At 44.3% G+C, this 25,667-nt stretch overlaps 1 protein-coding gene and 1 long non-coding RNA gene across 5 annotated transcripts; both read left to right on the top strand.

The window, feature by feature from the left end:
* Window positions 1-5,989: 5,989 nt before the first annotated feature.
* On the top strand, window positions 5,990-13,398 carry LOC141023312 (uncharacterized). 3 transcript variants are annotated; one of them, XR_012184250.1, is made up of 9 exons: window positions 5,990-6,397; window positions 6,479-6,649; window positions 7,200-7,400; window positions 8,030-8,270; window positions 9,287-9,359; window positions 10,847-10,997; window positions 11,401-11,495; window positions 11,735-12,566; window positions 13,122-13,398. It is a non-coding gene; the product is annotated as an uncharacterized lncRNA (long non-coding RNA). The 3 variants fall into 3 exon arrangements; XR_012184248.1 differs by lacking the exons at window positions 10,847-10,997; window positions 11,401-11,495; window positions 11,735-12,566; window positions 13,122-13,398 and having other exon boundaries at window positions 9,287-9,739; XR_012184249.1 differs by lacking the exons at window positions 10,847-10,997; window positions 11,401-11,495; window positions 11,735-12,566; window positions 13,122-13,398 and having other exon boundaries at window positions 5,995-6,397; window positions 6,479-6,653; window positions 9,287-9,739.
* Window positions 13,399-14,042: 644 nt separating this feature from the next.
* LOC109750003 (uncharacterized) lies at window positions 14,043-20,062 on the top strand. 2 transcript variants are annotated; one of them, XM_020308943.4, is made up of 5 exons: window positions 14,043-17,008; window positions 17,674-17,887; window positions 18,653-18,837; window positions 18,970-19,269; window positions 19,387-20,062. In XM_020308943.4, the coding sequence occupies exons 1-4, from the start codon at window positions 15,099-15,101 to the stop codon at window positions 19,229-19,231; spliced, it is 2,571 nt and encodes an 856-aa protein (XP_020164532.1). In that variant the 5' UTR covers window positions 14,043-15,098; the 3' UTR covers window positions 19,232-19,269; window positions 19,387-20,062. The 2 variants fall into 2 exon arrangements, with proteins under 2 accessions (XP_020164532.1, XP_020164531.1); XM_020308942.4 differs by having other exon boundaries at window positions 14,654-17,008; window positions 18,970-19,449.
* Window positions 20,063-25,667: the final 5,605 nt, after the last annotated feature.

The following is a 25,667-nucleotide window of genomic DNA, read 5'->3' on the forward strand; positions in this document are numbered from 1 at the left end:
AGCCGGTCAAGCCCCAAGGACCAAATTCCTCGTGAAGGAATTGTTGTATGTGCCTCGGACTGTCTATCGCATTCTAATGAAGACTATGAGTCCAATCAAAGGCCACAACTCGAATGATGAAGAAGTCGTTGGCAACATGAAGAATCTGTTGTTCAATATCATGCATGGCATTCCCGTCAACTATCATGATTTCTTCATGAGAACTCTGGCAAATGTTGCACTCTCTCTGTTTGAGTTGAAGCCTTATGCTCCTTGGATTATGAGATTCCTCAGAACAAGGTCTTCACTCAACTACAAGGCTGATTTTCAAAATCATCTCAGCTACTTGCCCCCCATTGAAGTCCTCAAACGGACATTTTCCTCAGCCAATGAAAAGGGCAAGGCCGCTGCTGTTATCGATGAAGGCTTTCGTCCATTGGATGGTCAGTTCCGCAAAGCTACATCTTACTCCACCAATGATGACTCTGCCACTCATGACTCTGCCGCACAAGCTTCAAAGCAAAATCCTCAAGGCACAGCTCCACGGGTGATGACTGATCGTGAGCTTCTCCTCAGTCTTCACCAGAAGGTCGATCGCAACCAAAAATGGGTTAAGCGTCAGTTTGGTTCAATTCTTCACAACATGACTGCTACACACAATGCAGTGAAAAAAACCATTACTACCTCCATGAAGTCTTTGGTTGCACCTGGGCTGTTCTGTCACATCGGTATGGTGAAGAAGATCTCAAGCAAATGGGTCTCAAGCAGGACTTTGACTGGTCTCAGCCTCCAGCGAAGAAATACAAGAAGGTCAAAGTTCCCTCCTTGGTGGCCAGCTCATATTCTTCATCACGCGACACGGACGAGCATGAAGACTTGGACGACACTGCGGCAGGCCCTACTACAACAAACGACCCCAACAACGCTGGCGCTCCTCCATCAACATGATATTCTTCAGGAACGCTAGTCCTCATTTTCGATCCTTTTGGTCATTCGATGACAAAGGGGAAGAAATTTGAGTTAGTCTTCAAGCGGGTCTACCTATATGGGACGTTTTTTTTGCTAAGTTACAACTCTCGTTCTTCTGAGACTTTGCTGGATCGAGTTGTAAACTTAAACTCTATGGTGGTCTGATACTTTTGTTGTGTTCTTCTGCATGCTTATTCCTCGTTAATGTTAATGCACGCATGCTGAATTACATCAGTCACCATATTTCATCATGCATTTCAAATTCTTCACATTATATGTCAAATGTGTGTATGAATTACAAGATATAGGGGGAGATCTCCATGATTCTACTCTTCAAGTGTGCATTGCTTCAAAAGCAAATTCCTCATTATGCACATATTCAGGGGGATTTCTTCTATATCTTGCAATCAAATTCCTCAACATCAGTATTTACACTTCATATGTTTATCCCCGTTGAAAACTTAACTATATTGTCATCAATCACCAAAAGGGGGAGATTGTAAGTGCATCTAGTGCCCCTTAGTGATTTTGGTGTATTGAAGACTTATAGGTTAAGGGACTAATGCGTTTGTGAGTGTACACAGGTCTATAAGTCTATGAGGAGTTTGATATTTACAGACAAAGTCGACCCCTAAAAATGAACATCTTCGACTGAAGACTTTGGATTACTGAAGACTTTGAAAGTGAAGAAATTGGTGTGTCCCTGAAGACTTGGTATTCACTCGAGGAACATGAAGCATGAAGACTCTTGTTTTCGTAGTTTCATTTTCTCTTTCTTGAGTCATAGGAAACACCGTACTGTTAAAGGGGGTCGAGGAAATACTAAGGAAAATTTTCCAAGTGATGCTCAACTCAAAATCCTACACCTACCAATCCCTTTGAGTGAAGCCATTGGAAATCTCATACAGTTCAGTCAATTTCTTCAGTGACAGAGACGAAGTTCTTCTGGTCTCTAAGGAATTTGTTCTGACTGAGGAGTTAGGAATTCGCCAGTGTGGATTGCCTACAAGTGAGGAACATGATAGCCCTGAGGAATTTGATAGTCAAATTTCCGACCGTTGCTGTGCTACGCACCAGCTGTCCCAAAATATCTACCCACCTAACGGTCATATCATTGAAGGGCATTTATGTCTTATCATGTCGGGCTGCTCCCTAGGCTATAAATAGCCGCCCCCTACAACCACTAGCTGGTTGGCTGCTCTGAGAGAAACTAACACTTGTCATTTGAGAGCATCCCATCCTCCGAGGACTTTGAGCGAAAATCATCAAGTGAGGGAACCCAAACCCAAACACCTACAAACCCAAAGTGATTGAGCATCACTGAAGAGATTGATCCTGCGTGGATCCGACGCTTGTTACCTTTGAAGAATGTGCATCTTCCAGACGGTTAGGCATCATGGTCTAGAGCATCCAAGAGGAAATTGTGGATCGCCGAGTGACCGAGTTTGTGAAGGTTTGGAAGTCACCTGAAGACTTACCACGAGTGATTGGGCGAGGTCTGTGTGACCTTAGCTCAAGGAGAATACGGTGAGGACTGTGTGTCCTTAGGTTTAAATACCTAGCCGCTCCAACCAGACGTACAACTGTCACGGCAGTTGGAACTGGTCTACCAAATCATTGTCTTCACCAAGCCTACTGGTTCTATTTCCTCAACTCTTTCATTTCCTCATTATTGTGTTGTGTGCTTGTTCATATCTGTTTGAAGACTTTGACTAAAGACTTCTCAATTTCCTCAGTTCAATTTCTTCAGTCTGTTTGTCTTCATCCTGTTTTATCCTGTGCTTACGCTTCCTGTACTCTGTGCATGTTTACATTTCATCATGATGACCATGCTTATGTTCTGTTATGTTTGCATCTGAGTACTTATTCCGCTGCAAGTAGTTCTTCGCTTAGGAATTTCCTCACCCTGAAATTCCTCGGTGAAGAATTCATAAAAATCGCCTATTCACCCCCCCTCTAGTCGATATAACACACTTTTAGTCCCGAGGCATCAGGCAAAGGTTTCCATATCGGTGCAACAAGACCAAGACCAGCAGGACGACAGGACGGAGGTCATCACGGAGCCCACGACGGCGTCACCACCAGAGCCTTTGGTAGGCGAAGACCACCTTTTGTCAGGATAACTTGTCTCCCTTCAAATTTGGCCGTTGTTGGATCCCTTCCCGCCTACATTTGGGAAAAGGACCAGGGCCTCTATAAATAGGACTAGCCACCACGGTACGGGGCAACTCATCTGGGATCGGATATTTCGGATCATCCTCACCCACACAAGCTCATCGAGCCCAAGAACACCTCTCCTCAGGAGGCTGCTCTTCCCTTATACTTGTTCATCCTCAGCCTACAAGGCAATCCACCACACCACACTGGATTAGGGTATTACACCACATCGGTGGCCCAAACCAGTATAAACCCTGTGTCCCTTGTTCTTCGAGTTCGACGTGCTGAGCTTTGAGATCGTGGTGAGAGCGTGAGCTAGGGGGAGGAGAGATCTTTGTGCGCACCCCAGAGTTCGAACCTCAAGGGTTTTGCCGGAACCCGTAATCCGACAGGCACCAACTCCTATTAGGAGTAGGGTTGGACTCCCAGCCCTCCCACACACATAAATATAGGGGAGGGGGCGCAACAAGGCATCCCAACACATTGGCCTTGGCCGCTGCCCCGTCTCTCCCTCCCGGCATAGTTCTCGTTCGCGGTTTTTCGCTTAGCGAAGCGCTGCCGTTGCTCCATCACCACCACGCCGTCGAGCTAGTTTTGATCCCATCTACTTCTCTGCCTTCTCTTGCTGGATCAAGGAGGAGGAGACGTCATCGAGCCGCACGTGTGCTAAACTCGGAGGTACCGTCCGTTCGGCATTAGATCGGTTGGATCATGATCGGATCGCGAAGAGTATGACTACATTAACGTGTGATATACGCTTCCGCTTAACGGTCTACGAAGGTACGTAGACACACTCTCCCCTCCAGTTGCTATGCTTCTCCTAGATATATCTTGGGTGTTCGTAGGAATTTTTTAAATTTTCATGCTTCGTTCCCCATCAATATACACACCCTGTAAAACCATTTTTATGGGAACTGAAACTTACACTTCAAATCAATCATCTACGGTCTGAAATGCATGCTCTAAGAGCATATCCAATAGATAATATAGATGTACAAATAACCATCTTTTACATCATTAGGCCCCAAAACACCCCTCCAATAGATGATTCAGATGTATAAAAATTTACTACAAGTTTACACTATAGTGTAAATACATCATCAAGTGATGCAAAGATACATCACTTGGCCACGCGTGATGTAAACGCCCAGCTGCCACGCAAACGCCCAATTGCCACTAGGACACTTCCCGCTGCCCGCTGCTCGCCCACTTGCTTCCCATCGCCGGTGATTTTGCCCCAGAAACGCCCCCGCTGCCGTTCGTCCGTCCACCCCGAGACCTCGTCGCCCATCCCTGCCGCCAGAGCCCCCAACGACCCGCCGATTTGGATCTACCCCGTCGAGGATTTTTTTGGCCGATTCGGATGTTCACTGGAGCGCCGGGGAACGTTATGGCTCCAGGATCTCATGGCCACCTTCCGGAGTAGCGCTACTCGCTACCGAAGCTAGCAGGGGCAGCCACGCGACCACCGTGACCCCGTCGAGCGGCCATTGCTTCGGTCGGCGGCGGCGGCGTTGCATCATGTAAGTGGACTCCTTCGCTATCCGCCAGCCGTCCAGGGGTCGTAGTAGACCTAGCCGCCCACCCTCGACGGCCGACGTGAGCATCATTAGGGCTTCCACCAGCCGTCGACCAGTTTCTTCCACCCCGCACACAACGTGTTCGACGAAATTCCCCCAAGGTAAAAATTCGCACAAACTTGGAGATTTTTCATAGGACATAAAGTTGTAGTTTGATGGCGATTCCCTATTGCAGATGAGCTCGTGCAACTCCTCTTTTGTGGACGATTTTTCATCGGATGAGGAATTTAATTTGACCGAAGGAGGGGACATTGATATGTTAGTAGCGATGCACAAAAGGAAGAAGCCGAAGCACGACGGTTGTGTGTTTGGCCGTGAGTATACCCGAAGAGAACGGGTTGAGACGCACAATAGATTGATGTGCAACTATTTTGGTATTCCATCCGTTTTTTCTAGAGAGGTACTTTCGTCGGTGATTCAGAATGTCCAAGGATTTTTTATTTACATTTGCAATTCCATGAAGCAACATGGCAGAACCTTCGAGCAGAGAGGAAAGCGGCCGCGCGGCTGATGGCCCTTTTTACATCACCTGTTGGAGCAGCGGCCGCGCGGCTGATGTATTTTTACATCATCCATTGAAGTTGGGTGTTTTTGTGTAATACTTTCCTTTTTATGTAAATTTTGCATCTAGCAGTTTTTATTACGAACTCCTCCATCCGATAATATAAAAGCACTTTTGGAGATGCTCTAAGAGCATGGTTAATAATATAGCCAACGGTCAGCTATAAGAAGTTGCCATGTCATCTAAAGCCAACCTCACAACTAGCATGTACAATAGTAAATTTTAAATGTGTATTAATTTATTAGTAGTTGGCTCACCTTACAACCTCACAAAGCGCTAACTAAGAGCCCGCTTCTCTTCTCTCTCCTTCAACTGAGCAAAGATATCCAGATATAAGTTAGTTGGGAGAACATGAGAGTTCTCAGAGTTCAGCGATTCATGACCGTCGGATCGGATTTTTGATGCGTTCCAGACCGTTAGATCGATGCGGTGAAAGATTCTGGCCGTCGGATCGACCCCCGCGCCTATAGCAATGAATAGTTACTGCCCTCTCCCGGTCTCTCTCACTTCGCGGACTCGTTCCGGTCTCGCTGGCGGGTGGGGTAACCAGCAGATGGGGCCCACATGTCATTTGCTTGGGCTGGGGCGCGTCCCGTGCGGCCCGTCGGCGTGCTCGACTGGTAAAAGATCTCATGCCACCGCCGAAAATCTCGTGCCCCACCGAGGGCATTTTTGGGTTTTCATGTGGTGGCACTGTGCGTGCTGTGTGCGTGATGTACGCTGGTTGGGTGAGGGAGTCCATGAGGTGGGGGCAGGCGGCTGGCTTGCCCTTTCGAGCTCCCCATCGTCCCCTCCGCCCATCATCTCCTCCCCACCCCCTCACGCCTTCCTTCTCCTCCTGCCCCGCCCGTCCCGCTCGCCGTGGCCGTGGCTGATGACCGCGGCCCCGCCGTCCCGCCCTGCCCGCCGCGGCAGCCATGGACGAGCTCGAGCTCGACGGGGGAGCAACGGGCCGCCCCACCCGTCCCGCTCGCCGTGGCCTTCGCCGATGACCGCGGCCCCGCGCAGCACAGCGCCGAGATCGTCTTGCTCCGTTGCGTCCTCTCCTCCTGCCGGATTCACCGCTCACCCGTGACCCTGCCTCGTGGTTAGGGTTTCGGAGGTTGGCTCCAACACCGGCGGCCATGGGGCTGCGCCTCCTCTCTGCCTGGTCGGTTCATCCCCTCCCCCTCCTTCCTCCTCCTCCTCTTCCTCTCTATCTCTTTCTAATCCCTCTCTTCTTTTGTAGCAGCAGAGGAGAGGAGAGGGGATTGAGCCTGCAGCTCCACATGTGCTTCAATTCGATTTGGAGTAGAGCAATTGATGTGATCCTACAGCTGCTGTAGAAGATAGGATGGACGAGAGCACATCATTACAGGATTATTGCTATCTGTTGCCATGTCGAGAGGTTGCAAGGTTCCTGGTTGGTGAGATCTTCCTTTTCCTTGCTGGCTAGCAGACTATTAGTTGTTATGTGCAGCTCCAGTAGCTTTTTGGATGTGTTGACTGCCCGAATCTTTTTCTTGGATGCATTTGCTGCTTGATCCTGGATCTGGTCGGATTCCTTTGGATCGATTAGGTGCTCGGTTCTGTTTGGATCACTGGTATTTGTTGTTGCTTTGCAGGAGACTAGGCATCATGCCTATATCCAGGGTAGATTTTTGTTACCTTTCTTAATTTGTCTTGCTTGGATGCATTAGGTGCTCAGATATTGTTGTTGTGTAGGAGATTGTTGTGGTCTGCCTAGATTCCTATGTTTTTGTTACCTTTTTTATTTTGTCCGCTGCCTGATTTGTCCTTATCAGTGGTGACAAGGGAATGGAAAGGTTTGGCACTGGCTCGCTCAATTACTTACCTTGAACATGATAATAAATATAACATGTTTGTAGTTGTTAGTAATTATTTTCACCCGTGTAATAATCCATTTTCCTAAAGCTAAATGTTTTATCTTCCATATCGTTGGTGTGTGACAGGTTCAGATGGCATGGACAAGTGCTCATTTATTCATGGAGCTAGCGCAGATCATCCTTTTTCGATAGAGGGATTTGGCATCAATCCTTGGCCTTGCTCCTGATTATGTATCGGAAGTGGGAGTGCTAATTATGCATTGGATGTATACTTTGCCTATGAAGCTTAGTGGAAATGCTCAAATTTACCTCAATTATAGTTACAAGGTTATATTCTTCTTCACTTATATATGCTCTTTTTTATGCACTCTTGTTTCATTTATAGATTTGGTGTAGCCTCAAGTATGTAAATCCACAAGGTATATAATTAGTACAGGATTAAGCACAGATTATTGAGAGCCGATGCTGAACAATGCACTTGAACTTTGAGCGATCTGTCAGCCATTGTTCAATTCACATCTTTATGTGCTTAGGATTAGGAGGATATATATGAACCCAACTTCGACACAGGTTTTGCATTGGCTGCATAGGCCGCTGCCCCGTTCATTGTTTTTAAGGGGTGTAGAAGCTAGAGAGAACTGATTATATGAGGATACAACCCTTGAAAGCTATGGATATTCCTATAGGTAAACAAGTGAAATATTTGTTGTTGGTTACTCAGTTAGTGAAAATGTTCGAAAATACTCGTAGAAGATGAGTAAGATCTGCAGTTGACACACCGAATATGTTATTTAGCATAAGCTCTTCCAATCTGCTAGATTCTGTTGGTTACTTAACTTTGTTATTATGTTTGTAGATTACGATTTTCATTTTGTGAACTGCATGCCCGTACTATTATGACTTGTGTGTTGGGAACTGCATGCTCGTATTGTTAACATCTCTAATCCATTTTTCAGATACATTGCTGGTATTGTTCTGCAATCAGTTTACACGTCAGGGAAGTCGGTTTTCTGCTGTCCTGCTGCTCATCTACACTAATTTTCCTCTAGGGATGTGGTTAGTGTTTGTTGCTGGATCCAAAAGTCATCGCCGCCTGCTGGTGATCTTGAGTCTTGACTGTCGCATTGCTGGAACTGTTGTTGTTGTTGCTCGTGGTTGTCTCACAGTCTTGGCTCTTGGTGGCTGGTCCTAGCTCAGGTGCTACTCTATTCTCATCGCTTCCTTCATGCCTTTCTATGCGCACGCTCAATCTTTTTTCATTTGTATGATGATGTTTATCGTAGGATGTTGTTGTTGGAACTGCTATTGTTTTTGCTACAGGTTGCTCATGATCTTAGTTACTTTTTCAGGTTGCCCTGATGGGTTCCATTTTTTAGGTTGTTGTGTACCTATGGATAGTTCGTTGGTGCCTAGGTTCTGTGGTTCATACCTACTAGGCTACTATCTATAGGAAGGAGATATTTTATTAGATGAAGGTTCTTTTTTTACCGGAATACCAAGGCAATCTAATTAGTTGGTTGCTCATCACCATCTCTACATTAATGATAACAAGTAACCAATGTTTGCGCCATACATAGTAGGATTATGGAAGTTGATCACGTGGGTGAAAGCAGTATATCATGATGCATCATTAGTTCATTATCTGCAAGTCTATTGATATATAATTATACTTTTGAACTCATATTTTATTTGTACTCTGTAATCTGCTCATTTAGACATTGTCAGCATGTCTATTATTTTTCTGTTTGTATCTATGTTAGTTAAGACGGTAAGTGCAGTTTGATGTCATTTTTTTTGCTTCTCAGGATCTATTGTACTTTTTAGTTGAAATTTCATTGTGTATGAATGAAAAAGAACAGCAACAAGCAACCCATATGTATAAATATTACTGACTACCGATCCTCTTCATCAGTGGTTTGGAAGTAATTTATGTTGTACCCTTAAGATCAATATGGTGGCAGTGGCTACTTCCAATACCTATTGTGCTGGTCAAGAGCAGGGCCAATAGGCCAGGCGTTTAGAACATGTCTGAGCAAATTTATCTCCGTGTAACTAGATAGAGATTCACTGATTTTGTAGCTCATTGTCAAAATTGGTTATCTTTTCCAGGATAATCATGTATCCTTTGCTTCATGGGCCAATGTTCTATTTTCTCCTGTTCTTGGTGATTGGATGCTGCTAATCTCTATTTTTTTCCTTTTCTATACCTGCAGATTGGTCCTCTGTGGCTCAATCCCCTGGTCGATGCCTCCTTCGATCTATGGCTGCTCTTCTCTGTTTACTGATGTGCGGGTCAACCCTTCTTCTCCCCCTCCTTTATGCTCCCCTTCTTTTCCAAAGCTAGGTACACGGTTGTATGGTGATATGCTGGTTGTGCATAGGCTGGAGAATAAGATCCTTCTATTTCTTGTCTTGTTTCTGATACAACCAAAAGTATCAGTCACTTTGCGCACTGGTTTTTTTGCGGTTGCCTTGCCTTTTGTCCCTTCCTGGTAGGGCCAACACTTGTTCCTTTGTGCATGGAATGTTGATGTTTTGTTCTTTTGTGTATGGATAAGAGTATTTGGGGCTTGGCTTCATTAGGAAGGAAAATCTATGATCGGCCAGTTCTGTTGTTGGCCTCATGTTAGATAAATTTCAGGTTTCGTGCTCGCTTTATGAGCTTGGAGATGGTCACATGTTCAGTTTTTTTACTTTCTGCACTGCTCGATAAATCAATGACTTTTGATTCAATATCTGGCCTAGGTAGCTATTCATTTTGCATCAATCTGTGTGTAGCTGAAGAATGTTGGTTCCATCCATCTTGAGTAGGTTTTCTTGAGCTCAGTAATTAATTTTTATGGAAAGTGTATTTTGCCGAGTAATAATTATATAGTCTAATGCATGTCCCAGTTTAGGATTACTGTTACAACTACCCCATCTGCGGTGTTCCTGGATTCTGGTGATGTAGTTTCAGAATAGCCTTCTTTTAGTCTAACAAAAGGGGATTTTTCATTTGTACTTTAGCAAGGTGTCTGAAGATATATATCTCGGCAAAAGATACAAAAAAGGGAATGTCATACAGGGAATGGGAACACGATAAGATTGACTGATAAATCACTTTGCTTCAGTTTAGGAGGTTCTGATGTGGTGGTCTTGATGTAACTGGAGTATTCAGTGTAAAGTTTGTGGTCTGCACCTCTTTTTTTTCTTAAGAGAACACCTATATTTTTTATATCTAAAGAGTTACTGTGACTACCATGGGACTTGAGTATTCAGTCCGTGTACTTCCAAGGTCTACATCTTAACATGAATCAAGCACTAGGACTGACATGTAACTTGAGTATTCAGTCTGTGCAAGGAAATGTGATGCTTGGTCTGAAGACAATAACAATATTTCTACATGTAAGAAGTTGAGGTAATATATTTGTTTCCATTTGAAAAAACTAATCCTATTATTCTTGTGGATATATGTTATGTATTCCGTCAAAGCATGTGTGCTAGATCTTACATTGTGAGAAATAGCAAAATAAGTATTGTATTAAACATTAGTAAGTCAGTCTACAGTGGTTGTGTAACATCCCATCATTCAGTTTGCCAGATACTTAATTTATGTTTTTGCACTCAAAAGTATTCTTCTGATTCCCCATAAGCCTCAACTTATCACGGAAGCATGTTCAGAGTTCATTTGCGATTCACTTCACCACTTCCTTGTGTAACTCTATCCAGCGGTGACGTGTTGGTGGTTGGCCCCTTTCGCCGTCGTACCCATCTTGCTGATCTTATGTGTACAGATCGATTTGATGCATCATTGTCGTCCTCTTTGCACGGCTGTGTGGTGTCTCTCAACACGTGATGGATTCACTCACACAGAGGAAGCTTTTCTCCACTGCATCGCCGACAATCGCACAAGCTTTTGGGTCCATGGTGCCACCAGTAAACTAGGTATGTCCCATTCTGTTGATTGATCAGTTCATCATGCTTTTAAAATTCTTGCACTATGATTTGCTCAAATTCTATCAAGACAACGGTGGAAATCAAATTTATTTATTTTAAATGCATGCCATTTCTCCCTGATCATTAGTTCATGTCACTTGATGATGTAAACCTGGTGTCTTTTAATCCTTTTCCATAAACCAAGCACTTGGGAGTTTATTGCAAGCCCGGTTTCCACCGTACTATAATGCAAGGCTGGTTTTTATTTTTTCATTTATTCTTTTTGGTGAGCAGGCGAGCTAACTAGATGCTTTAAAGGATTTGAATTGAGTTTATTGTGCGAACCCTGCTGCCATGTCTCCACCTTCATGCAGTTGGCTTGACTGGATCTTGTGGTTTTTTCTTGCCAGAGACTCCCTGCGCCACCATGGTTTTATGTGTACTACCTCTGCAGTGGAAACTTCTGCTACAATGTGTATCGACACCAGAGCCATGTTCCCTATCATGGTATGGTGCTTAGCATCATCATGTATTTCCATTCGGTGTAGTTGAGGGCTTCCAAAGTTTGTGTTTCCAAATGATACCTCATTTTCCTCTTATTTGTATTGTTTCACATTGTTTTCAACTATAGGGATAAAGAGCTATAGAAATTTATGTAATTTAGCTCCGGTAAATTATGCTAAACTGCAATGTATTAAAAATATGTTTCCTAACCACTCACATGGCTACGTGGTATTTACTTTCAGGAATCTCGATAGACTAAGGCTGATGGTAAGATGTGATGGTTATCCAAGTAGTTACCTAATAGTACTTAGTATTAGCTCTTCCCCAATCATATCATATACAGGTAGTCTATAGTTCTATATCCAAGATGGTTGTTGCACCCTTTTGGCCAGTTTAGTATGTAAGGTCAGGTTGCATTAGTCTATATTAGGATGAACTGGCTAACATATCAGTGATGTAAAGTCGCCTCATGTGTACTTTATGTAACCTCGGACACGTGTACAACCTATCACATGTCCATGTTGTTCTTTCCATACACAACTTTTCCATGTGCGGTCTTAAATACAACTTGGTCTCACACCTATACCCGAGAGCTCTCCTTGGTACAAATAAGCAGGAAACTATATGCTGAAAAGTGCGGTGATATATTCAGTTACTAAATTTACTGAATTTGTGATCCCAATATTGCCAGCAGAATAGTGAAATGACAGGGATTGCTCTATAGCAAATTTGTAGTGTCCTTGAACTTTGTGATGGGCAATTCAGTTTTCTAGGGCAACTGGTCTGGTCCAAACTAATAAATGCATCGGTTTTCATGTTATGTTCCCTGTAAGAAGTTGATCTTTGTTTCTTATGTATTTGCCTTTAGCTCTTTTGTTCATTGCATTGTTGCTTGTTGATGTTCTTACATTATTTTCTGATCGCTTTATTACCGGGTTGAGAATGACCGCACCCGCAGGGGTGCGGCAAGCCGCACTTCTTACCTGTACTGTCAACAGAGGAGCGCTGGAGAGAGAACCCATTGAATGCAGAAGCCTGAAGGAGTCCATACAGTGCAGGCTGATCAAGCATGAGGTTAGTAGCATGCAAACTACTAACAAGCTATTGTGATTAGGGATACATGTCAGTTAACTCCTTGTTCGTGCAAGCTAACCTAATTGATTACTTACTAGCTACATATTGGTATGTTTTAACTTTAGAATGAGAGTAATCACTAGAGGATTGGATTCATGGTTGCAATATCTAATTTCTATTAATTTGCTTTTATATATTATGAACTTCAGTTTCTTTATATGCCAAAACAAAATCACCAATTTGGAAACCTCTGTCGGTGTTAAATAATTAGGCATATAATAAGGTGAGATCCCTTTACTTCGATTCATCGCATGGTGTAATCAAGTTATGTGCCTAAAGAAAATCTTCGATATGTTTTCTGGGTGCCATGTAGAATGCTAAGGTAAAATAATTTTACTCTTATCTTTTATATTCTTTTATGTTAAAGAGGTTACAGTGTATCCAGATCATTGAATATTATCCAAAGTGGTTCTCCTTCATATAGGCCAAATTATTTTCTCCCTATCCATGAGGCACACTATTTGAATAGTTTGCCTAACATGATATGTCCTTTAGCAGGTCCGTGTGTCACAACATGCAAGGAAATCAAATATGGAGTGTGGGTAAAGTTATATATCAAGAAAATTGGATCAAAGCGTGTGGACAAAGTTATATATGAAGCAAATCGGATGAAGGCTTGTGGATAAAGTTATATATCTAATAGATGTAGTTTACTATTATGCAGTATAAAAAACAATGTAAATAAGTTAGCTGGGATTAATACTATGGCCTGCTTTTGGTTTCTATCATACCAAACCTTGCTTAGGTATTTCACGTCACATTTTATAACAAATGCGTCGATGGCATGCATATATAGGGTCATCTTTTTAGATATCTTACGGGGTGATTACTACTGTGAGTATCTACCATCACCTACTCAGATATATTTCCATCCTGAGATATATTGAGTAATATCAGATGTTAATCAAAATAGTTATATCAGAGGTTTGATCATTGAACTTAGTTGATTAATTCCTTGATACACTTTTATCCTGAGATAGTCCCTACATTTCCATCCTGAGAAACCTATTTTCTTTCTATTACCGGGTTAGCAAAAAGGGGATTGTGTGGGAGTTGGGGTTGGGCAAGTAGCACCTCTTTGATTAAGTCCACATCATAATTGAGAGGCATTGTAGTAGTGGATCAGTTCATAGATAATGCCATGTTTTATATGCAATGCTTCAATGGTTGTATTACCGGGTTGGATGAGTGCACCCAGATATAGATAAGAGACCAACAATAACAAACAATTGGTTAGGCTCTATCAAAACGGCAGGGATCAAAGAGTATCATATGTGTCTTTGCCTTCAAAATTGAAAAGGGGAACCATCCCTCCCTGTTCATGAGCTTTGAAAGGTTAAGGTACAATATCGCAAGTGCAATTTTTGTCTACACATAAATCGTTCTATGCAATGTATCTAATAGATTGCATGCATCGGGTTAATGTGACGTGCCGTCTATGAAGTTGATCAACAAGGCAGCCGAATGAAGCAACTTATTAGTATGCCTAATAGCTATGGCTATGTAGTTTTTATTTATTTATATCGTGTTTCTGCTCTTGGTACTTCCTCTCTCATATTTACGCTCTTAGTACCGAGCTTAATATCAAGTGGTTTCCTTTTGTGGTCTCATGAACACACTAAATTGAATAATGCCTTATTTCTCATGAAGATGTCAAACGCGATGACGTTTTACTCCTATTACATGTGAATGTTTCCTCTTCTTTTTAGTTTGTTGTATCCTGTTTGAATACGTCGCTAAACCCGACTTCCTACTAAATTGAGCATTATCGGCTTGGACACATCGATGTGACCGGCATCCTAGCGCCAAGGCGCGTTTCCGATCTAGTAATATTCTAGTCTTTATAGCCTGCTTATGGCACCTTATTATACTTGCTCTAATAAGCACAACAGCACCACCAGCTCAGCTGATCAGCACCTAGTCAGCCCCACATGTCACTCCCACAGACCTCCACCCTCTGCCGTTGCAGCTGGGCCACCTCGAATGCCAACCCCACAGGTCATGGACTTTACACCACCAACAAAACCGGTGACGCTTTCCAGTCGAGAAATCTTCCGGAAATAATTCTCTCTTCCTTGCTTGCTCCGGCGTCTTATCTCTTCCCTCCCCAACCCCCGCGCAGCCTGGTGCGATCTTCCTCTCCCAGCCATCCAATCCCCAATTCCGCCTAATCCAATCTTATCACCAAATCATTCGCCACTACTAGCATGCTGCCAGCGCGCGGCGATTACTGCGTCGCCGTCGCTGCACGCGGGAGCGATCTTGCTGTTCCGGACATATAAATATCCTGACTTCCTGGTCGCTGTCTCCCGGGGATTTGCTTCCGTTCCAGCCTGATTGCGGGGCGAGAGATTGGAGAAGCTGTTGGTTGCGTGGAAGGATTTGGAGGAGTTTAGGAGGGTCTCCGAGGCGGGTTACGTACGGTGCCGGGAGTCCGTGGAGGAAGGAAGGTGATTGCGTTCGGTGGCCGTGATGGCGCCAACGACGCACTTCACGCCGTCGCAGGCGCACGCGGCGGCCACCTCCCACCACCCTGCCGCGGCGGCGGCGGCGGCCACGGCCACTGCCCGGCTGCATGCGTCGGCGTCCGCGTCGGCGCCTGCCGCGGCGGCCGCGCTTTGCCCGCCCTTCCTCGCGGCGGGGTCCCACTCCGTGACGTGCCCGCCCGTCCAGAACCCGATATTTAGTGGCCCGGCCGCGCCGTGGGCGGTGCAGCCCCAGCGCGCCGCTGCTGGGGCCCTTGGCCCGGAGTTCAGGCGTGCGCGCTCCACCAAGAACATCTCCAAGCGCAACAACCGTGGTGCAGGAGGCCAGGAACGCGGGGCGCGCGCGTCCTCAGCTGCTGCTGGGCGCTGTGTCGACAAGCTGCTCCGCGTTGCCCCTGAAGACCGGCGCGCGCTCGGCGCATCGCTTTCCTCTTTCCGGGGAGAGCTGGTTGGTCCTGATGATTACTGCCATGTCCTTCGGGAGCTCGGCGACAGGGACAAGTCTGCGCTCCGTGCGCTTGAGGTGTTCCACGCTGCACTGCCCCTTGTTGGCAATGGCTCCGTCGATAAGGGCAAGCTTTTGACCGCCGCAATTGGTGCACTCGGCAAGATGGGGCGACCAGACCTCGCAAGAAGAGGTTTTGATTCTGGCATTGCAGGGGGTTATGGCAAAACGGTGTTTGCATACTCAGCGCTCATATCAGCATATGCCAGGAGTGGTCTTGCGACCGAGGCCATGGGGGTGCTTGAGTCGATGAAGGGTGCAGGCTTGCGGCCTACCACAGTTACGTACAATGCGGTGATTGATGCATGTGGGAAAGGGGGTGTTGACCTCAGGTTCACGCTCGGATATTTTCGTCAGATGCTACGGGATGGGCTTTGTCCTGACCGGAAGACTTTCAATTCACTTCTTTCTGCGTGTAGCCGCGCAGGGCACTTGGAGGATGCCCGTGCTGTCTTTGATGAAATGATCCATCTTGGCATTGGGCGTGACATTTACACATACAACACATTTATCGACGCAATTTGCAAGTGTGGCAACATAGAGCTTGCTATGCAGGTTCTGCTGGATATGGAAGCGAAAAAGCTGAAGCCAAATGTTGTTACATACAGTACCCTGATTGATGGATACTCCAAGCTGGAGAAGTATGAGGAGGCACTCAAGTTGTACGAAAAGATGAAGTCTTTGGGAATTCGATTGGACCGAGTTTGCTACAACACAGTGCTGGCTATTTATGTGAAGACCGGAAAGTATGCCGAGATTGCCATTGTGTGTGACGAGATGGAGGACTCTGGGATTGAGAAGGATACTGTCACTTACAATTCTTTGATTAATGGATATGGAAAGCAGGGACGCTTGGACATCGTCTCTTTCCTCGTCCAAGATATGAGGAGACGCGGGGTAGCTCCTAGTGTACTCACATACTCAACTTTGATAGATATCTATTCAAAGGCAGGAATGCATGGTGATGCATTTAATGTCTATTTAGATTTTAAGGAATCTGGCCTAAAGGCCGATGTTGTTCTGTTCAGCTCTTTCATTGACACATTGGCCAAGAATGGATTGGTAGAGTGGGCATTATCTTTGCTGAATGATATGACTGAGATGGGTATCAAGCCAAATGTGGTTACGTATAACACAATAATTGATGCATTTGGCAAGTCTAAGGTACACGCTGAGGAGGATCCTGAAGTTGGAGAGATGGGCATTGTTGGGGTTTATAATGGCCAGATCATAAGGGCTGCTAATCCAGTGACAAGAGGACGCTCTGCCATTGATGTCCGGATGAGGAGGTCTCAGGAATTGTATTTCATTCTGGAATTGTTTCAGAAGATGGTCCAACAGGGTGTACGGCCAAATGTTGTTACATTTTCTGCGATCCTGAATGCGTGCAGGTACATCTTGATTTCTTTCATTCAAGCCTTTTAATGCCAAATCTCTCAAATTCTTAGTATTCTACGACTGGATGCTACCACTGGATGCTTGTCTAGCCATTTCGTTATTAATTTTGTCATTCTAGTTGAAAGTTGAAAAATTGGTGCTGTATTATACTGAAAATTGTTCTCAGTATTCTGCCACTAGATGTTGTCTGACCATTTAGTTCCGAACTTATCATACCAGTTGAAAATTTCAAAATTTTGTGCTGCACTATACTGGAAGTCAATTACTCCAAACCAAAACCACAGCACTTATTTTGGAACGGAGGGAGTGCCTTTTTCCTGCCAGTTTAATTTTTCTAAGTTCAATATGGATGTATGCTTGCACTGGTCAAATTTTAGCCTTCAGCCCTTACATTACATGATCTGCGCATGGTGAAGACTATTTCTTTTACATCCTGTCATTATTTATTGGTTTTAGTAAAGAGTGTAAGCCGAAGATATCCTTATGGCTTCATATTTATTTTGGCCATAACAGAAGTGTATAATACATATGAGAGTGGAGTTAGAAAATCATGTTACTAGTACATAAATCTGAATTAGCAGAGTCACATTGCGTTCCTCTCCAACCTGCAAATCTGGTATACGGTAACTAACTCTTCGCTTTAATTCCGGTCTTGCAGTCGCTGTAATAACTTTGAAGATGCAGCCCTATTACTGGAACAACTTCGCTTGTTTGATAACTTTGTCTACGGCGTTGCGTATGGGCTCCTTATGGGTTACCAAGAAATTTGGTCGCAAGCACAGTCCCTTTTTAATCAGCTGGGACGCATGGATTCTCCAACATCCTCTGCCTTTTACAATGCTCTTACTGATATGCTATGGCATTTTGGCCAGGTAGGATCTGCTCGAAGTGTACATCTTTGATTTAAGTATTGTGCAGAAACTGAGAATTTGTGTTGTTAAAATGATTAAATCCTTGAGCAATCCTTAACATTTTATCAATGCTTAAGGGTAATTTTTATTCTCAACTGACTGGTTATATTTGAAAAGCTGAAATAGTATCACAGTAATACTTGTGTGTTTTTCTCAAGACGGAGGCAAAAGATTTGCCTCATCTATTAAGTAAGAAGAGGAGAGTTGCCCAGTTAATTAACGGAAAACCGGGCTAAAACCATCACAAACCGCTGAGTGGCACACACATGATACCCCACACACCTCAACAAAGAGGGCCTCGTCAAGATAGTTTGTAATAGTTTTTATATTAACTTTTAAGTGACTTGGAATCTTTCTTATTCCCCTCTTGAATTTGATAGTGTAGTGGATTTTGTCATTGTCCTTAACCTTAGTATGCATGGAATTTGATTTCCCTTGAATGAAGTCATGTTGTGCGATAGCCATTCCAATATTTCAATTAAACATTTCTGACGTAGCCCATTGACATTTATGGTTACTTTGGAACTTGTTTTCAGATTAGTAGTAGTAAAACTGACCTGAATTGGTATTTCCTGGACTGCTTGATATTTAATTGTACTAAACCATCTTCATATGTAGGGTAGCAAGTGTTGTGTGCTATGTAAAATGTTCCCAATTAAACTGCATACACAGGGCTAATCCATTCAATGAACTGAATGACAAATGTGTGTTCCTTATTATTTTCAGAGGCAAGGAGCTCAGTTAATTGTGCTCGAAGGGGTGAATCGCCGTGTGTGGGAGAACACATGGAGTGAGTTTTGCTTGGACCTGCACCTTATGTCATGTGGTGCAGCTCAAGCAATGGTTCATGCATGGCTCCTGAATGTGCGCTCTATTGTCTTCGAAGGACGAGCTATGCCTGAATTTGTAAGGTACTCAATGCTACAACTTACTTTTCTTGTGTTTGTTACATTTACAGTAGTTGTGTGTCTGCACAAATGCAAAGGCTGTAAACTTTTCCTCCATCTGCATCTGTGGGCTGAAGCCATGCTCTGTATGTACAGCATTCTGACAGGGTGGGGAAAGCATAGCAAGATTGCGGGCGCAAGCACTCTCCGTCACGTCATCGAAGCACTGCTCAACTCAATCGGAGCACCCTTTCAGGTTGAGCGATTCAACATTGGAAGGTTTGTGTCGCCCAGCGTCGTGGTGGCTGCCTGGTTGAAAGAATCCGGCACCATCAACACGATACTCCTCAGCGACGAGCGTGCGCAGCGTGCAAGCCCATCCAATCTGGTGCCGAGGTTGGAGGCGCTGCAGTTGTAGCCCCTAGAGCACGGCATACCCCTGTAGCAGCGTTGTCTGTAAGCTCCCCCGCTTCTCTTTAGTTTGTCTTCTGCCTTTCAGAAGACTGTGTAGTGTATTATAGGCTCGCCGAATAGGAGCTTGTTTTGTTGTTGAATCCTGTTGTTAATTGGCAGTGTACCTTTCAAGTTCCAACTCCTTTCATCAAGGTTGGGAAAAAGAAGTTTAATGAGAATCCACCCGATTGGCCCCCCTGCCCTCGATGGATTGTCGCTTCGTCGACAGCACGGACCGGGTATCACTGCTCCCAGAGGGTCATCTGCAGCGGGTTAAGATGCTTTGAGTTCTTGTTTTGGTGCTTGTCCTGTGAAGGCAGATACCTGGAGCTCTGGTTTCGGCAAGTGCCATGGATGGATGACGCTGACACCTCCACCGGCTGGTTTCCCCCTTTGGCTCGTGATGCTGCTTTACAAGATGCCATGAGCTTTGCTGAAGATGCAAATGGCATCTCCCCATCCATGAATGATGAGCAGGCAGCCTGTGGCTGTGTGGGCAGCTCAAGTGGTTGGCTGACGAGGCGCCATGGAAAGGGCAAGCAAAAAGGCGTGGAGGAGATGAGCGCAATGTGTAGGCTGTTGATTCATTCATTCAGTTGCCATGGCTCCTTTCTGAACAATTGGACCTGGAGTTGGGGCATTGTCAACCATTCGAAATGGTCAAAAAATTGGCAGAAACTGTATATTTGCCAACGCGCGACTCATTTTTTTACTTTGATTTTCATTTTACATTTAATTGTTGGTTCGCTTCTCGCTCTCATCGGTATTTGACTTCTTCCTTGCATACCCCCTTGCATATCTGCCTTTTTTTTCTCCTAATTTAGATACTCCCTCCGTCCGAAATTACTTGTCATTAAAATGGATGTATCTAGAACTAAAAAACACCTAGATACACCCAGTTCAATGACAAGTATTTCCGGACGGAGGGAGTACTTTTGAGTCGTTGAAGCAACATCTTACACGAGGGCGGAGTCAAAGGAAGAGAGGTGAGAGCGACATTCATACTAAGGAAAAAGGAAGAACCGATGGTTTTGGTTTTGGTCACGGGATCGGTAAATGATCGGTTAGCGTTGTTCGATTGATTTTTTCTTTGCGGGAAGAAATCAATGATCCGTCGTTTTCTCTCTTTTTTTCTCGGAAAAGAAATGGCCGAGAAGTTTGAAGATCAAAATAAATTCAGAGGGGTGGCTGCAAGTTGCAAAAGCCAGCAGAGAAAAAGGAAGGAAGGATTGCGTGTGGGAGCACAGCAACACCACCAGCAAGATGGATGGGTTGCTTGAGGCCCATGCAAAGCTAATGATTATCCAGCAATTTGGGAGGGGAGGGGATATGCTCTGCTCCCCAAGCGAGCGAAGGGAGGCCATGGCAAACAAACTTGAATGACAGCTGAAAGAGATTGGTCCAACAGCAGATTCGCCACTATTTCTGGACAATTTCTACTTGTAACTGTTACTACTAGTACTAGTACTGTTTCTGGTTTATTATCTGGATTCTGGATGGAGAAAAGTGCTCCGGGAACTGTTGGGTGTACCTGTAGATGATGCCTCACTATTTTGCTTAACTCTAACATGCTCTAGTAAATACATATATGGTATGTATTTTGCAACATATGCGGTAGAATTGTCACTATCGCAGCTAACAATTATACTCTTTTTCTCGAAAGATAAACAATTATAGACTTTAATAGGAGGACAAAAAGATAAGCACTGACCGTGATGAAGCCCTCTTCATATACCCCAGTTACACCGAAAATGGAAATAACTGTAAGGTCCTCTGCACTATTCATGAAGTATATAAAATATATGAATTATATCTCAAAAGAGAAAAATTCCAATTTAAGACAAACCGCAAGTTAATCAACTTATACTCTTTCCAACTTTTTTAAATATACAAATAGTTGACTTCATTTTTTTTATAGCTGTTATGCATCCAATAATATAATTATTTGTGCATATCCTGCAGTATTTTTAGTATTGCTAGATCTTTTAAAAAAGGTTAGACTAAACCTCGGCTTGTTTTGAAGAAAAGAACACTAGAAAACTTGCAGGTGACAAGAAATGAGAAATTCGTATACCAATGTAGATTTTCGTTCTCATAGAAAAAGTCCACGTGTACCTACAAACGTTGACCTTGTTAGCAAATCAACCACCAAAAAGGGGAGCACCCTCATTATATACCTCATTTACGCTCAAATAAAAACAATGTTAAGAGGTAGTAATATATATCTGCAAAGTCAAGGGGGAATTTTCTGGCCAAGATAATCAAAATTAGAGTTCAAAAGTAAACTTGACAACATACTTAAGAAAATCTTGACTAAGAGCATTATGGGAGATGTCTAAGTATCAAGCAATTTGACAAAGTCTCCTTTACTCTAATCACGAAATATAAAATACATACTAATCACAGGCTTGACTGATGGTAATGGAGTGCTCCATGCTAATCAACAAGAAATGGAAGCTATGGCGATGAGTTACTTTGAAAATTTATTTGAAGCTTAGGTGAGCTTGAATGCAGATCATGTGGTGCTCTTGTTCGAGTGGCGCCTGATCTCAGAGGATATGAATGTGAAATTATGTGCTTCCTTTTCAGATAAGGAGATGAGTGATGCTATGTTCCAGATCAGGCCCTTGAAGGCGCAAGGGCCTGATGGGTTTCCTGCTCAGGTTTTTCAAAAGCATTGGGGCATCCTAAAGAATGACATTATTGCAGCGGTGAAGCTTTGAAAGCACACTTGCCCCCTTGGCGGTTTTGGTAATTCATGTCAACATACATATAATTGGACTAATGCTTTTATCTAGTGTATTTCAGAAAAGTTCAACATTGACATGGCGAGGACATGAGGATGTGGACCCCTTCAAAATACTAAGGATATGGATTGGCAAAGCTTCAAGACTCTACATTTTTGGTTAAGTGACCCAACATCACATTGAGTCCATACGAAAGCCAATACTATTAAAAGGGGATGAGGTTTTGATCATGACTCAATTGCTTGATGATATTGCTCCAATAACCCTCTACCACTTTCTCCAATCCACACATGTCTAAACCCTAAATAGCCAACTCGGTCCCACCAAAAACATCTACTCCGGACCCACCGAGTTGATCCTATACACTACCAGAGCCAAACCCTAGAATTTCGGTCTCACCGAGATTGCGATTGGCCTCACCGAGTTGCAGTGACTAAGTTTCTGTAAGCCAATTCGTTCACTTCGGAATCACCGAGTTGAACTAATCGGAACTACCGAAACGAAGTCTTGCCTAGGTCATCGCATTTCGGTCTGTCCGAGATTTCCATTTCGGTCCCACCGAAAAGTCCAACGTTCATATCTTTTACACATCGGTCTCACCGAGTTTTTGCTTCGGTGTCACCGAGTTGAGTCAAAAGTGTGTAAGGGTTGGATTTTGGGTGAAGGCTATAAACACCCCTCCGCCCCCATCTACTCTCTAAGAGAGCCATCAAAACGAATCTACACTTTCACCATTGATTTTCTGAGAGAGAACCACCTACTCATGTGTTGAGATCAAGAGATTCTAATCCAACAATTTGAACCTTGATTTCTAGCCTCCTCAAGTTGCTTTCCACTCCAATCCTTCTCCTACCCAAGCCAAATCTATGAGAGAGTGATTGAGTGTTGAGGAGACTATCATCTGAAGCACAAGAGCAAGGAGTTCATCATCAACAACACCATCTATTACCTTTTAGAGAGTGGTGTTTCCTAGATTGGTTAGGCGTCACTTGGGAACCTCCAAAATCTTGTGGAGTTGAACCAAGGAGTTTGTAAGGGCAAGGAGATCGCCTACTTCGTGAAGATCTACCCCAAGTGAGGCTAGTCCTTTGTGGACGTAAGCCATGGTGGAATAGACAAGGTTGCTTCTTTGTGGACCCTTCGTGGATGGAGCCCTCCGTGGACTCGCGCAGCCGTTACCCTCCGTGGGTTAAAGTCTCCATCAACATGGACGTACAATAGCACCATCTATCGGAACCACGCCAAAAACCACCATATCTTCATTGCGTTTGACCTTCCATCTCTACCCCTTTACTTTCCGCAGTATTGCGTGTTGTATTCTTTCCGCTGCTCTATCTCTAGATATGCATGTGTAGGAAACCTTGGGTGTATCTTAACTAGTGCCTAAGCCTCAAGAAAATTAAAAACTGCACCTTTGGTTGGTTAAGTGTCTATTCACCCCCCTTTAGACCTATCTTCTCGATCTTACAAGGTTCCTTTGAGTCTAGACACATGCCGCCAGAGGGAGTGAATGTGACGATCATTGTGTTAATTCCCAAAGCTGATGAGCCAACAAAGCTTCTAGAGTTTAGACATATTAGCCTCTGTAATGTAATTCTGTTAATAGGTTATGACCCATTCTGCGAGATATTATTTCACCAGAGCAGAGTGCATTTGTACCAGGCAGACTCATCATAGACAACACCTTCATTGCGTTTGAGTGCACTCATTTTATTAAGCAGGAGAAGGACCCCAATAAGAGCTTTTGTGCATATATGTTTGACTTGTCTAAGGCGTATGATATAGTAGATTGGATCTTTCTGGGGCGAGTGATGCAACAGTTGGGCTTTAGTCATCGATGTGTGAGATGGATAATGTCATGTGTCATGTTGGTGAGATATACAGTTAATATTAATGGAGCTCGCTTTGATTCATTTGCATCCGAGGGCTACGCCAGGGAGATCCTCTTTCACCATTCTTTTTCCTTTTTATTGCTGATGCTTTAGCAAGATTGTTGAAACGGGAAGTTTAGAGGACAATCATTACCCCTTTGAAGGTGTGCCCGAGAGGACCAGGGATTTCACACCTCTTTTGTAGATGACACGCTGCTATTCTTCCGGGCAACTGAGGCTGAGACAGTCTGAGTTAAAGGAGTCTTGGAGAATTATGCAAGAGCTACTCGGGAATTGATCAATACTGAAAAATACTCTATTTTGTTTGGAGAGCAATGACAAGTAGGTGAAAAGACTGATGTTACCCAGGTTCTGGAAGTGGAGAATGTTAACCTCGAAGAAAAGTACTTGGAGTTGCCAACCCCTAATGGGCACTTGCCTAAAGGCCATTTAAGAATACAAAGAGGCTTATCCTTTGGCGTGACTCTCAAATGGCTCAAAGCAACAAGGAGGTGTTAATAAGGTCACAGCCCAAGCACTCCCAAGTTACTTGATGAGCATCTTTCGATTACATGCAACCACATGTGATGACCTCACGCGCATGGTTCGGAATTGCCGATGGGGAGCCGAGAAGGGGAGAAGGAAGATGCACTGGCACGCATGTGAGACTTTGATGCGACCAAAGTCACATGGCAACCTTGGATTCATGGAGTTCCACCTTTTTAACCAAGCGTTGCTCGCACGATGAGCTTGGAGTGCTTGCCTCCCCTGACACCTTATGCTCAAGGCGCGATACTTCCTCAACGACAACATGGAGGACACTGTTTTTTCTAACGCTTCTTCACCTACTTGGCAAGCAGTTCAACATGGCCTTTAACTTCTCAAAAAAGGCTTAGTTTGGATAGTGGGAAATGGACGATCAGTTCAAATTTGGTGCAATAGATGGATCCCAAATGTAGGCTCTGGTAGGCCAATTTCCCCACAAGGACGATGCAGGCCGCGCAGAGTATCTAAATTATTGGACGATCATTGCAATTGGAGAGTTGGTTTATTGCACCAATACTTCCTTCCAGTCGACATTGAGCAGATAGTCAAAATCCGATCATCCCCTTGCCTCGGGGAGGATGTGCTGGCGTGGGAAGCAAAACTGAGTGGTGTTTTCACCGTCCGGAGCGCGTACTAGTTGGTGCTCGATGAACGTCTTCGTCCTTCTTCAATCGTAGTGAACGAGGCATCGAACGGGCGATGAGCCGTCTGGGCTTTATTACGGAGGTGAGATCTGTTCCTCCTAAGGTGTGTGTTGCAACTGATTCTCTGCCTACTTAGGTCGGTGAATAAAGAACGTCGTACACTTGAGGTTTCTGACTTATTCTTTCTCTCTACGATCGAGTCGGAGGATACTTTCATGCCCTCTGCAGAGGTCCACGAATGGTGGCGCTTTGGTAGGCAATGGTGCAACACTGGAGACTCCGGAGCTTCATCAACTGGTGAACTTAGTGCCTGGATGGTTGCTCCACACCCTTGCTAATCTACCGGAGAGGGGGCGGTTAACGTTGGTGATGACATTTATGGCGCAGCTGGCATGTCAACTGTGCGATTGCGCATCACAAGTGACCATCGGAGGTGGAGTCATCGGAGCGATTCCTAGTGAGATATGTCAAATCTCTAGTGTCCATCAAGAACCACCTTGATGCGTGCCAAGTTAAGGGCAAGATGTCAGTCGCTGTTCATCTCCCCCAAAGAGTGCTTCCACATGTGGAACAAGGCAACGTCTCAACATTAC

The sequence above is a fragment of the Aegilops tauschii genome, chromosome 5 (genome assembly GCF_002575655.3).
Source record: "Aegilops tauschii subsp. strangulata cultivar AL8/78 chromosome 5, Aet v6.0, whole genome shotgun sequence".
Lineage (NCBI taxonomy): Eukaryota > Viridiplantae > Streptophyta > Magnoliopsida > Poales > Poaceae > Aegilops > Aegilops tauschii.